This window comes from Eumetopias jubatus, unplaced genomic scaffold (genome assembly GCF_037043125.1).
Source record: "Eumetopias jubatus isolate StellerSeaLion01/CBP00866 unplaced genomic scaffold, mEumJub1_p1.0 scaffold_1, whole genome shotgun sequence".
NCBI lineage: Eukaryota > Metazoa > Chordata > Mammalia > Carnivora > Otariidae > Eumetopias > Eumetopias jubatus.
In genome coordinates this window covers 172,628,368-172,641,260 of record NW_028274807.1, presented here as the reverse complement: position 1 = coordinate 172,641,260, position 12,893 = coordinate 172,628,368, and the positions used below count along the sequence as shown (strand labels likewise).

The 12,893-nt window shown below is 36.4% G+C and overlaps 1 protein-coding gene across 1 annotated transcript in view; it reads left to right on the top strand.

Annotated features, from left to right (window-relative positions):
• The window catches only part of LRRN1 (leucine rich repeat neuronal 1), a 42,827-nt gene extending 30,695 nt beyond the window's left edge, over positions 1 to 12,132 (top strand). The window contains exon 2 of the mRNA XM_028101837.1: positions 9,093 to 12,132. Within this exon, the coding sequence (XP_027957638.1) occupies positions 9,369 to 11,519 (2,151 nt within the window). The 5' untranslated portion in view covers positions 9,093 to 9,368 and the 3' untranslated portion in view covers positions 11,520 to 12,132. The remainder of the gene's footprint in view (positions 1 to 9,092) is intronic.
• Positions 12,133 to 12,893: the final 761 nt, after the last annotated feature.

Here is a 12,893-nt window from a genome sequence, read left to right as displayed (position 1 = left end):
TCTCTGGGAACCAGGAAAACCATAAGCATTTGAAGTGATCAGATTAGGAAAAGCTGAATTAGGGATCAAGGCATTTGGGTTTTATTTCATTTCTCTGCCAAGTAACTGGGTCATCTTGGATCACCTAGGGGACCTGGAAGGTTCTGCCTGCCTTTAAAAGTAGGTCTTCCAAAAGAAGTGTGTAAAATGAATTTTTTGTAAATGCAACACTTTTTTTTTAAACCACTAAAGTTTTCTTCAGAGCAAAGATTCACACTATAATATACTGAGTCTCTAATTATAGGCTTTTACATATGGAGTATTTGCCACTAGTTTAAAATTGATAATCATCTACTTATCAAATACATTAGCTCAGCATTATAACTGATATGATTATTGTTATATTTATATATAATTCAGAGGTTGCAAACTGGCCACAGGCCATAAAAGGCCTTGGAAAGCATATGGTTTTTGTCTGGCCTACACAGTTAACATTTTTGGACATTTTTGGAGTCCATGCACACTCCAGCTTTTTACATGATTGTATTAGATTCAGCTGACTTCACCTACCTAGCCCCTGAAAGCACTGGAGTTTGAGATTTTGGCATAATCAAGCTAGTTGCCTCCGTAACAATTTAATAACAGAAAAGGAAGGGAAGAAGGGAAGAAGGATTGTCTCTCAGAAAATGGCTAGAAGTAGTTTTGCATGACACCCAGAATGGGTTGATAGATGACTTCCTGAGGTTCCTCTTAGCCTGGGAAGGAAGTTATGACTACCTTTGGTCTCAACCTACTTACTATAAGATAAATAAAATAGGACACAAAGTTACTAGACTTGCTCAAGGTCACTTAGGAAGTTTGTGGTGAAGCCAAAATTAAGAATCCCTTCCCTGGTGTCCTCATTCTGTTGCTCGGCCCACTCAGACATGCTGCTGCACTGCTTGCTGATGAATAATGTGGGCTCTCAGGAACAGTTCCTTATGCAAAAGAGCCTCAGCAAGCTCCATTATGTCCTTGCAAGGGGATAGACTTTATTGTTTCCTTAATGCGTTATGGAGACTATTATAGCTCTTCCTCCCATACGAACCCTCCATCTGTGATCACTGACACACACTACAGGGTGTTTTGGTTTGGATAATGTGTGAACAAGGAACATAATTTGAGGAAATGGTTGAAGAAAGAAATCTAAGATTCAGAAAGGTCCAGGGACCAGACAAAAGTCCAAGAAACTAATATTTTTAAAAATAATCTATGCAGGGGCACCTGGCTGGCTAAGTCAGTAGAGCATGTGACTTGATCTTGGGGTCAAGAGTTCGAGCTCCATGTTGGGGGAACAGATTACTTTTAAAAAAATAATTAAAAAATAAAAATAGCCCCTGCAGATTCAGTGTTCACAATGTACTTGCAAGATCTTATTTCCTTCCCAAGAAAAATAAAATATACCCTCCAGAAAGAATTTGCTGTGATCTCTCTCTTTCTGGCTCTACCTGCACTAGCCATCTATGTTGTTTAAAAAAAAAGCCTGGTCAGGCTTTTTTTCAGAACTTATGGTTGCTAATACCACAAAAGGTGCCAATTTCAACTTGCTACTCCTTCCTTTCATACTCAACACCCACTAAAAAGACTAGATCCAGTGAGACATCAAACCTGTAAATAATAATACCTAACACCTCTTGGGCACTCGCTATGTGCCAGGCCCTCTGCCAAAAGCTTTACATTTAACATCTCATCCTAATTCTCTCACCACCTTTGCAAAGTAGGTTTTATGATCTCCATTTTCTAAAAAAAAAATTAACTGAGACTCAGAAAGAAAGCTTCAGTAACTTGCCCAAGGTCACAGAACTGAATTTCAAACCAGGTTTGTCTCCAGAAGCCACACTTTTTACTCTAAACTCCTGTTTCCAAAAGCTGATAGCCAGGTACCTGGATGGCTCAGTCAGTTGAGGGGCCGACTCTTGCTTTTGGCTCAGGTCACAGATCTCACCAACTCTTGGTTTTGGCTAGAGTCATGGTCTCAGGGTCATGAGACCAAGCCCTGCATCGAGCCCGCACTGAACCCCGCATTGGGCTCTGCGCTCAGAGGGGAGTCTGCTTGAGATTCTCTCTCTCTCTCTCCCTCCCCCTGCCTGCCCCCCACCCCGGCTCTTGCACTCCCCCTCTCTCAAATAAATAAATCTTAAAAAAAAATAAAGTATAGCCTTTTGAGCCTAACAATCAGCCACTTGTACCTGCAGCAGAAGTCAAGGTGGTCTTCAGCATAGGAAATTACTTCTGGGAGGTCAATCCAATGAATGCAGTCTGGCTCCACCTTGCTCCCATCCCCCCACAACACAGTGTCTACAGGGATAATTTGTATTGAGATACTGCATTTTTTAACCAGAAGGAAAGCTTCATTGAACAAAAATCCCATTGTCCCATTATTAAGCCATACCTAAAAGAAGATAAGCAAATTTGAATGCTTCATTAGCTCTGGATCTATTTGGGGACCAACAGACTAAAAAACTGATTTTCCGAAACACGTACACAGTGTGAATTTGGCCAGTATGCATAAAAGCACACGTCCTAAGAAGGCATTTTTCTTCATTTTCAGGGAGGGGGAAGAGGGGGTCAGAAATTTAGTTCTTCACTGCGACTACTATGTCTATGAAAGGATGCTAATTTTCAGGTTGGAGGTTTGTATTCCATAATTTGACTGCCTGCATAGGGTTTTAATTTAGCACAGTGCCATATCTGGTCTCTGAATTTCTAACACTTAATTCCAATAACACTGGTTGAAAACATAATGGAAATGGTAAAAAATAACCACGACTTTTTTCCAAATACTTGTCATGCCCAAAGGTCTTAAAGAGATTTGCTTATTCTTTACCTCCCAATACTCCTGTAGGGTGAAAATGAAATTTAATAGCAAACTTGATGAGGTTCCAGAGATTCAAATAAGTATCTGAGGGCTCACTCCGTGCTGGACTCTTTCCCAGGCTCTTTAGTTATAATTTTCATATATGAAGTATGTATAATTAGCCTTAATTTAGGCACAGAAACTGAGAGAATTTCCATAGTTTATACAAGGTAATAAGTGAAGAAGTCAGAATCTGAATACAGATCACTTGATCCCCCAAGACAGAATTCTTCCTACAAACTGAGAGCTATCTGGGTTTTAATATAATTAGAATTAACTTAATCATCATGTTATTGTGATTGCTTATTTCTTTCACCCAACTTCATAAGAACTTAATGCATAAGGATCCAACCCCAAGCCATACTAAATACTGTGATTTTGTTAAAATAACATCCCATCTCTTATGATTCTATGGGGAAAATGGGGATCAGTGCCAAATTGACTGCTGGTGATGACCATGCAGTCCATTTCCTTTGGAATTTTATATTCAGAGTGTCCTAAACATATCTTATTGGAAAAAGAAGCATCAAATGTAATTATATAATTGTTTGTGGGCCTGTTTAAAATGCATCCCTTGCCAATTCTGGGCCTTTAAAGCTATGGGTTTTTATTTAAGGGATTGTTTCCTTAAACTGCCAGACTTGTTTATGGAACATCATTCTAGAAATTAGGATATTTTCTTCTCACATTTGACCAACTTAGCCCAGTAAGCCATAGAACAAAGCAATTCCACTTTTCAAAAAAAAAAAAAAAATCTACCAGCCATTTTTTATTTGTTGCAGAATTTAAGTTAATCAGTTGGTATGTATGTGATAAAAGTTGGCCTGAATTATAATGGATTCTTTTTTTAATGATAAAAAATAACATTAAACTTACCAGCTCCCATTTTTAAGTATACAATTCAGTAGTGTTGTACAACAGAGTTCTCTTTTTCATCTTGTAAAACTTAAATATCCATTAAGGATATTCCCACAACCCTTGGCAACTACCATTCTAATTTCTGTTTCTATAATTTTGACAACTTTAGATACTTCTATAAGTAGAATCATACAGTATTTGTCCTTTTGTGATGGGCTTATTTCATCTAGGATAATGTCCTGGAAGTTCATCCACATTGTAGATATGACAAGTTTTCCTTCTTTTTTAAGGTTGCATGATATTCCATTTTGTGTATATGCCACATTTTCTTTTTCCATTCATCCATTTATACACATATGGGTTGTTTCCATCTCTTGGCTGTTGTGAATAGTGCTGCATTAAACACTGGTGTGCAAATATCTCTTCAAGATCTTGCTTTGAATTTTTTTTGGATATATACCCAGAAGTGGGATTGCTGGATCATATGGTAATTCTATTTTTAATTTATTTCAGAACCCCCATACTATATTCCATAGTGGAGGCATCATTTTACATTCCCACCCCTTGTTACTTTCTGTTCTTTTGATGGTAGTCATCCTCATGGGTGTGAGGTCATATCCCATTATGGTTTTGATTTATATTTCCATATGATTAGTGATTTTAAGCATCTTTTCATATGCTTATTGTCCACTCGTATATCTTTGGAGAACTATTTAAATCTTTTGCATAATTTTTAATCAGATTATTTGTTTTGTTGTTATGGTAGTTGTTATAGGATTTCCTTATATATACTGGACATTTGTCCCTTATGAGATATATTATTTGCAAATATTTTCTTCCATTTAGTAGATTGTCTTTTCAACCTGTTGATTGTTTCCTTTGATGTGCAGAAGTTTTTAAGTTTGATTTAGTCACATTTGCTATTTTTGTTTTTATTGCCCTTGCTTTTGGTGTTATATTCCAAGAAGTCATTGTCAACTCCAATGTTCTGAAGCTTTTCCCCTATGTTTTCTCCTAGGAGTTTTCCAGTTTTAGGTCTTACGTTTAGGTCTTTAATTCATTTGAGTTAATTTTTGTATATGGTATAGGGTAAGGGTCCAACTTCATTCTTTTGCATGTGGATATACAACACCATTTGTTGAAGAGACTATCCTTTCCTCATTGTGTAGTCTTGACACTTTCATCAAAGATCACTTGATCATATATGGGAGAGTTTATTTCTGTGCTCTTTCTTCCATTGGTCTATATGTCTGTCTTTATGCCAGTAACCCACCATCTTGATTACTGTTGCTTTATTGTATGTTTTGAACTCATGAAGTGTAAGGCTTCCAACTTTGTCCTTTTTTAGGACTGTTTTGGCTATTCGGGGTCCCCTGAGATTCCATATGAATTTCACGATTTTTTTAAAGATTTTATTTATTTATTTGACAGAGAGAGAGAGAGACAGCAGCAGAGGGAGAAGCAAACTCCCCACTGAGCTGGGAGCCCGATGCGGGCCTCTATCCCCGGACCCCAGGATCATGACCTGAGCCGAAGGCAGACGCTTAACCAACTGAACCACCCAGGCACCCAAGATTTTTTTTTCTATTTCTGCAAAAACTGTGATTGAGCTTTTGATAAGGATTGCAATGAATCTGTAGATCACTTTGGATAGTATGGACATTTTAACAATACAATTCATGAACATGGGATATATTTCTATATATTTGAATACTTTATTTCTTTTAGCAGTGTTTTGTAGTTTTCAGTGCACAAGTCTTTCACCTCCTTGGTTAAATTTATTCCCAAGTATTTTATTCTTTTGATGCTATTGTAAGTTCAATTATTAATTTCCTTTTTGGATTGGTCATTGTTTGGGTACAAAGACACAACTGATTTTATGTATTTTGTGTCTTTCAACTTTGTTGAAATTGTTTATTAGTTTTAACAGTTTAGGGTTTTTTGTGACATCTTTAGGGTTTTCTACATGTGAGATCATACCATCTGCAAACAGAATTTTGCTTCTTCATTTCCAATTTGGATGCTTTATTTCTGTTTCTTGTCTAATTGTTCTGGCTAGGACTTCCAATACTGAATAGAAGTAGCTAGAGTGGGCATCCTTACATTGTTCCTGATCATCGAGGAAAAGCTTATACTCTTTCATCACTGATTATGATTTTAGCTGTGGGCTTTTCATATATAGTTTTTTCTTTTATTCTTAGTCAGTTGAGTGTTTTTATCATGAAAGAGTGTTGAATTTTGTCAAGTGCATTTTCTTCATCAACTGAGATGATGATGTGGGTTTTGTCATTCATTCTGTTAATATGGTATATTACTTTGAATTATTTTCATATATTGAACCATGCTTGCATTCTAGGTATAAATCCATGTTAGTCATGGTGTATAAACCTTTTAATAAACTGTTGAGTTCAATCTGCTAGTATTTTGTGGAGGAGTTTTGCATCAGTATTCATCAGGGACATTGGTCTATAGTTTTCTACTCTTGTTGTGATAATGGATTTACTTATAAACAGAGTTAGTGAATAACTTCTGAGACATGCCTTATGTTATAACAGACAAAATGGTTTAAGCACTCTATGAAGCTTTGTTCTATGTATAATGTCATGTTCAAAAATTAGGCTGGAAAATATGCTAAAGAGAATTCAGAATGGCATACAACTAGAAACATCTTAAAACACCTCCTTTTGTGTCAAGGAAGTTTCATTCTCCACTCTCAAAGAAGCCAAATGCACGTTGGGAGAGGAAAATGTCTTTCCTCTATGTCTGATATGGTGTCTAACATTCTCAACTTGTGTGGTTTGTTGGTTTGCTTAAAGAGGAATGTGTATGTCAAACAGAAATTTGAGTATTGCAATCCAATTACCTCATCATATATTTTAAACTAAAATGGAGGCATTACTCATGAAAATATCCAAAGCCATAAAAGATATTTTTCAATGGCAACAGATGGTTTTGGGAGTCTCGCACAGCTTCAACACATACTTACTTTTTGCTATGTTTCCTTAAATTCAGTCAAAACATAAATATTAGTTGAAATTCCATCTCAGAGTTATGAAAAGTAGATTTTTGTTTTGGTTTTCTATTTTGAATTAAAATTAAGCAATAACATGTGGTAGAAATCTTCTTAATGGAAAATTTGCTGTGGTCATTATACATGTTTTAGGATTATTCTAAATGGAAACAAAGAGTGGAATAAATTTGTGGAGGCAATAATATTTGGAAAATTATTATTCTCTGAAATATGTTTTTATTTTATGGAATTTCCTGATAAAAGTCAGAATCAGGTAGTTTTATAATGTTGAAAAGTTTTGTACGTACATAATATATGCTAAAATAGCCAGATTAGGTAGAGGAGAATGCCAGTGTGTTTCCTCCCCACAAAGAATAGCAAGTATCCAGCATCAGCATTATGCAACACATTCATTTCCTTCTTCTCCCTCCAACTGCCAAATCTGGGTTGGGTGATTTTTTTTTTTTAATACCATCTTGTTAGACCGTAGCCTGATTTGCATATTTTGTAGAACAACAACAGAAATGTAGGACTTCTCTTTCTTTCTACTAAAATTTGACAAATACAGAACTTTTAGGACTGGCTACTTGTATTAGTTTGCTTCTTGGTCAATCACAAGCATAACTATGTTTTGCAAAGTACAAAGTAATAGCAGTAAATGTGAATCAAAAGTTTGCTATGTGTTGGACACTAGATTTCAAGTACATTATATGCTGTATTTTATTGAATACTTACAGTAATTTTATGAGGCCAAAGAAAACACTAGTCACTGAAGGTCCTTCAGTACTCAAAGATGAAGTTCATTATAGAAAGACAAATGTAAGGAAATATGTAACTCTACTTTTAATAGCTTAGCAAGTGACAGGCCTAGTTTTGAGAAAGCAAGATAGACAATGGATCCACAGTGGCTTTTTATACCTGACTGGAATCCAGGAAACTAGAACCATTAACTGCTAATATTATCTTTATAAGCAGATGAGCAATACATATTTGACCTCAGAAGACCTTATTAAAACCAATAGACAATGATGAAATAAAATCAAATGTCCCCAGCTTTCCTTCATTTACTTGTTCTCTAACAACCACTATTCAGCTAAAACTAATATGGATGAGAGATATAATAAGATGACAATAGGGATGTCTGGGTGGTTCAGTCAGTTAAGTGTCTGACTCTTGATTTCAGCTCAGGTTGTGAGCCTGATGTGAGTCTCACACACTGGGCATGGAGCCTGCTTAAGATTCTCCCCCTCTCCCTCTGCCCCTCAATCTTAAAAAAAAAAAAAGGATGACAATAAATATAAATAACTTTTTGAGCTTTATATAGATTCCTTTAATTCCTTTGATAATCCTAATGACCAACCCTATCTTATATAGTTGAAGAAACTGAGGCTTAAAGATATTAAAGAATATGTCCCCCAAAAAGAATATATCCAATATATCCATGCTTTATAGCTACTGAGTGGCCAGTGACATTCCCATGAGATTGTTGAAGTTAAACATGTGTAAGTATGCGTGTGTTTTTCATGAAGATCGGTGATAATAGTGGGGTAAAATCCTTTGACTATTTTATTCAGTCAAGATCAGCTGTGACTGTTAGAATATAAGAAAAACTGACATTTTCTTTTTGTAATTGTATTAAATTAATTTTTTGCATAAGAATAACTGAGCTAGAAAAGCATTGGCTGAATATATCTACAGAATATACCATTTGGAAAAGAAAAACTGCTGAAAACAAATAAAAACAATTAGTTAAAATTAAGGGTGCCTGAGTGGCTTAGTTGGTTAAGCATCTGCCTTTGGCTCAGGTCATGATCCCAGACTTCTGGGATCAAGCCATGCATCGGGCTCCCTGCTCCTTGGGCAGCCTGCTTCTCCCTTTCCATTGCTTGTGTTCTCTCGTGCTCTCTCTCTCTTTCTCTCTGTCTCAAATAAATAAATAAAATCTTTTAAAAAATAATAAAATAAAATATAAATAACTAAAAATGAACTTTGAGTCTCTTATAAACTGCATTTCATGCTTTGCTTTTGACTTTTTGGAGCCTTGCAATTTTTAAAGCCAACTTTGTTTTTGAAAAAATGACATCTGTATGTTTTTCTGAGTGTCCCTATTAAGTGTGAGTATGTGTGTGCATTTGACGATTTTACCCAATTAAACTGTAAAAGTGGCAACTATTTTTAGTGTAGTAAGTGGAATATAGAAAAGTATACTGTAATTTAAAAACTTGTGTAGTTACTTTGAATATCCTGTTAATAGATTTGTGATTATGCCTTTTTAGTAGACAAAAGAAAATCTATAATATAGAAAGTATATGGAAAAAAACATAACGTCTGTCCTAATCTAATTTTCAGGCACATCTCCAGACTTTGATTTGACTGAAGTAACTTATACCACAGAGCTGTGGGCATGCCTGGAATTGAGAGACACAGTTAAGACTCCCAGTTGCTTCCTGCCTTTTGAAAACTCCTGAAAACCATACCTTTGGACTCTGGAATTTTACACATCTCAACCAAGATTTTGCTTGAATGTTTACATTTTCTGCTTGCTGTCCTACATACCACTATCTAGTGTTCAACTTTTGTTGAAACTTAGGGGTGTCAGGAGCTGAGCTTGCTTGGCAAGCCAGCATGGCTAGGATGGGCTTTGCTTTAGCAGCTCGCCAGTTGGTACTGGGCTTGCTAATGACTTCATTAACTGGATCTTCCCTACAAAATAGTGAGTGTCCACAACTTTGTGTATGTGAAATTAGGCCCTGGTTTACCCCACAATCAACATATAGAGAAGCCACTACTGTTGATTGCAATGATCTCCGCTTAACAAGGATTCCCAGCAACCTTTCTAGTGATACCCAAGTGCTTCTCTTACAGAGCAATAACATCGCAAAGACCGTGGATGAGCTCCAGCAGCTTTTCAACTTGACTGAACTAGATTTCTCCCAAAACAACTTTACAAATATTAAGGAGGTAGGGCTGGCAAACCTGACCCAGCTCACTACTCTACATTTAGAGGAAAATCAGATTACAGAAATGACTGATTACTGTCTGCAAGACCTCAGCAACCTTCAAGAACTCTATATCAACCATAACCAGATTAGCACTATTTCTGCTAATGCTTTTTCAGGCTTAAAAAATCTTTTAAGGCTTCATTTGAACTCCAATAAATTGAAAGTTATCGATAGCCGCTGGTTTGATTCAACACCCAACCTGGAAATTCTCATGATTGGGGAAAACCCCGTGATTGGAATTCTAGATATGAACTTTAAACCCCTCTCAAATTTGAGAAGCCTGGTTTTGGCAGGAATGTATCTCACTGATATTCCTGGAAATGCCTTGGTAGGCTTGGACAGCCTCGAAAGCTTGTCTTTTTATGATAACAAACTGGTCAAGGTTCCTCAGCTTGCCCTGCAAAAAGTTCCAAATTTAAAATTCTTAGACCTCAACAAAAACCCCATTCACAAAATCCAAGAAGGGGATTTCAAAAATATGCTTCGGCTAAAAGAACTGGGAATCAACAATATGGGGGAACTTGTTTCTGTGGATCGTTATGCCCTTGATAACTTGCCTGAACTCACAAAGTTAGAAGCCACTAATAACCCCAAATTATCTTATATCCACCGCTTGGCTTTTCGAAGTGTTCCTGCCCTAGAAAGCTTGATGTTGAACAACAATGCCTTGAATGCCGTTTACCAAAAGACGGTAGAATCCCTTCCCAATCTTCGTGAGATCAGTATCCACAGCAATCCCCTGAGGTGTGATTGTGTCATCCACTGGATTAACTCCAACAAGACCAACATTCGCTTCATGGAGCCTTTGTCCATGTTTTGCGCCATGCCACCTGAATATAGAGGGCACCAGGTAAAGGAAGTTTTAATCCAGGATTCAAGTGAACAGTGCCTCCCAATGATATCTCACGACACATTCCCGAATCATTTAAACATGGATATTGGCACAACAGTTTTCCTAGACTGTCGGGCCATGGCTGAGCCAGAACCCGAAATTTACTGGGTCACTCCTCTTGGAAACAAGATAACTGTGGATACACTTTCAGATAAATACAAGCTAAGTAGTGAAGGTACTTTAGAAATATCTAACATACAAACTGAAGACTCAGGAAGATACACCTGTGTTGCCCAGAATGTCGAAGGGGCCGACACGCGTGTGGTAACAATTAAGGTTAATGGAACCCTCCTGGATGGTACCCAGGTGCTGAAAATATATGTCAAGCAGACAGAATCTCATTCCATTTTAGTGTCCTGGAAAGTTAATTCCAATGTCATGACATCAAACTTAAAATGGTCATCTGCCACCATGAAGATTGACAATCCTCACATAACATATACTGCCAGGGTCCCAGTAGATGTTCATGAGTACAACTTAACACATCTGCAGCCTTCCACAGATTATGAAGTGTGTCTCACAGTGTCCAATATTCATCAGCAGACTCAAAAGTCATGTGTTAATGTCACAACTAAAAATGCCGCCTTTGCACTGGACATTTCTGATCAAGAAACAAGTACGGCCCTTGCTGCAGTAATGGGGTCCATGTTTGCCATCATTAGCCTTGCGTCCATTGCTGTGTACATTGCCAAAAGGTTTAAGAGAAAAAACTACCACCATTCATTAAAAAAGTATATGCAAAAAACTTCTTCAATCCCACTAAATGAGCTGTACCCACCACTCATTAACCTCTGGGAAGGTGACAGTGAGAAAGACAAAGATGGTTCTGCAGACACCAAGCCAACCCAGGTTGACACATCCAGAAGCTATTACATGTGGTAACTCAGTGGATATTTCGCTTCTGGTAGTAAGGAGCACAAAGACGTTTTTGCTTTATTCTGCAAAAGTAACAAGTTGAAGACTTTTGTATTTTTGACTTTGCTAGTTTGTGGCAGAGTGGAGAGGACGGGTGGATATTTCAAATTTTTTTAGTATAGCGTATCGCAAGGGTTTGACACGGCTGGCAGCATCTCTAGGCTTCCAGTTTGTGTTTGGTTTTTATTCTTATCATTATTATGATTATGATTATTATTATTTTGTTTTAGTTGTTGTGCTAAACTCAAAAATGCTGTTCTAACTACAATGCTCAATAAAATTATTAATGACAGGTTGGGGTTCCCCTGTGCTTTTACCAATAGCATGACCTCTTCTTCTGAAGCCATCAGTAGAAATTACCATGTCCTCCAAAAAGCTAACAAAGTGTGAAGCAGCATTGAACCTTTTGTAGCAATCTGGTCTACAGACTTTTAACTCAAGAAGCTAAGGCTAGACTTGTTACCTTCCTTGAATGATGTTAGTTGACTGTACTGTAATGTTGTATCAACTGAATTGAATGTTTGCCTTTGAACAATGATTTTTCTTTTTTTGTAATAGTTAAAGAGGCTAAGAATAAGCTAACAGGCAATAGAAATATGTATATCAGATTTTTTAATGTAACAAACTACATGTTAATTGTTACCTTATTCTTTTTATCTTTAGTAGACACTTTTAAAAGAAAAGACAATTTTGTTGTGTTTAACTCACCAATATGTGGTGTATAATGAAGACAGAACTATAATAAATTAGTTTTGTTCTGATTTTTTTAGAACACTTGCAATAATGTATCATTTATAGTTCTTGCTAGTTGCAGTGGTGATATATTTCACATCCCTAAAACAACTACCAAAATAAATCAACTAAAGCATGATGCTTTTTAAAACTAGGCCCTAAAAAGTTTTGAATTCTTTTTCTAAGGGAAGAAATACCTATTTTAGTGAAGATATTTTAAATGAAAAGGATTTCTATATTTTAAATATTACTGATCAGACCTAATGGAGGGAAACATCCTCACGAACAAAAAGGCATATTACTCTATCCCATGCATCACTAAATGTGGTTAAAAAAAATAGAGATAAGACACATTTATAAGGAGATAGATATGTCACATTCCTTTTCTGTAAGGGTTTTGTTAAAATCTGAATTTTTTTAGTAGTATCCACACTCTCCATCAAAGTCTAAAACAGAGCTATGCAGTATTCCAAAATATATTACATGTTAGTCCTTTTTAAATGCCTTTCTATATGCTTAGACTCATATTAGCCCATATATCTGTGTGAAGATATCTGCTGAGACAAGTAAATGGTTAATAGAAAACAGAACAACTTCTGTACATTTGGC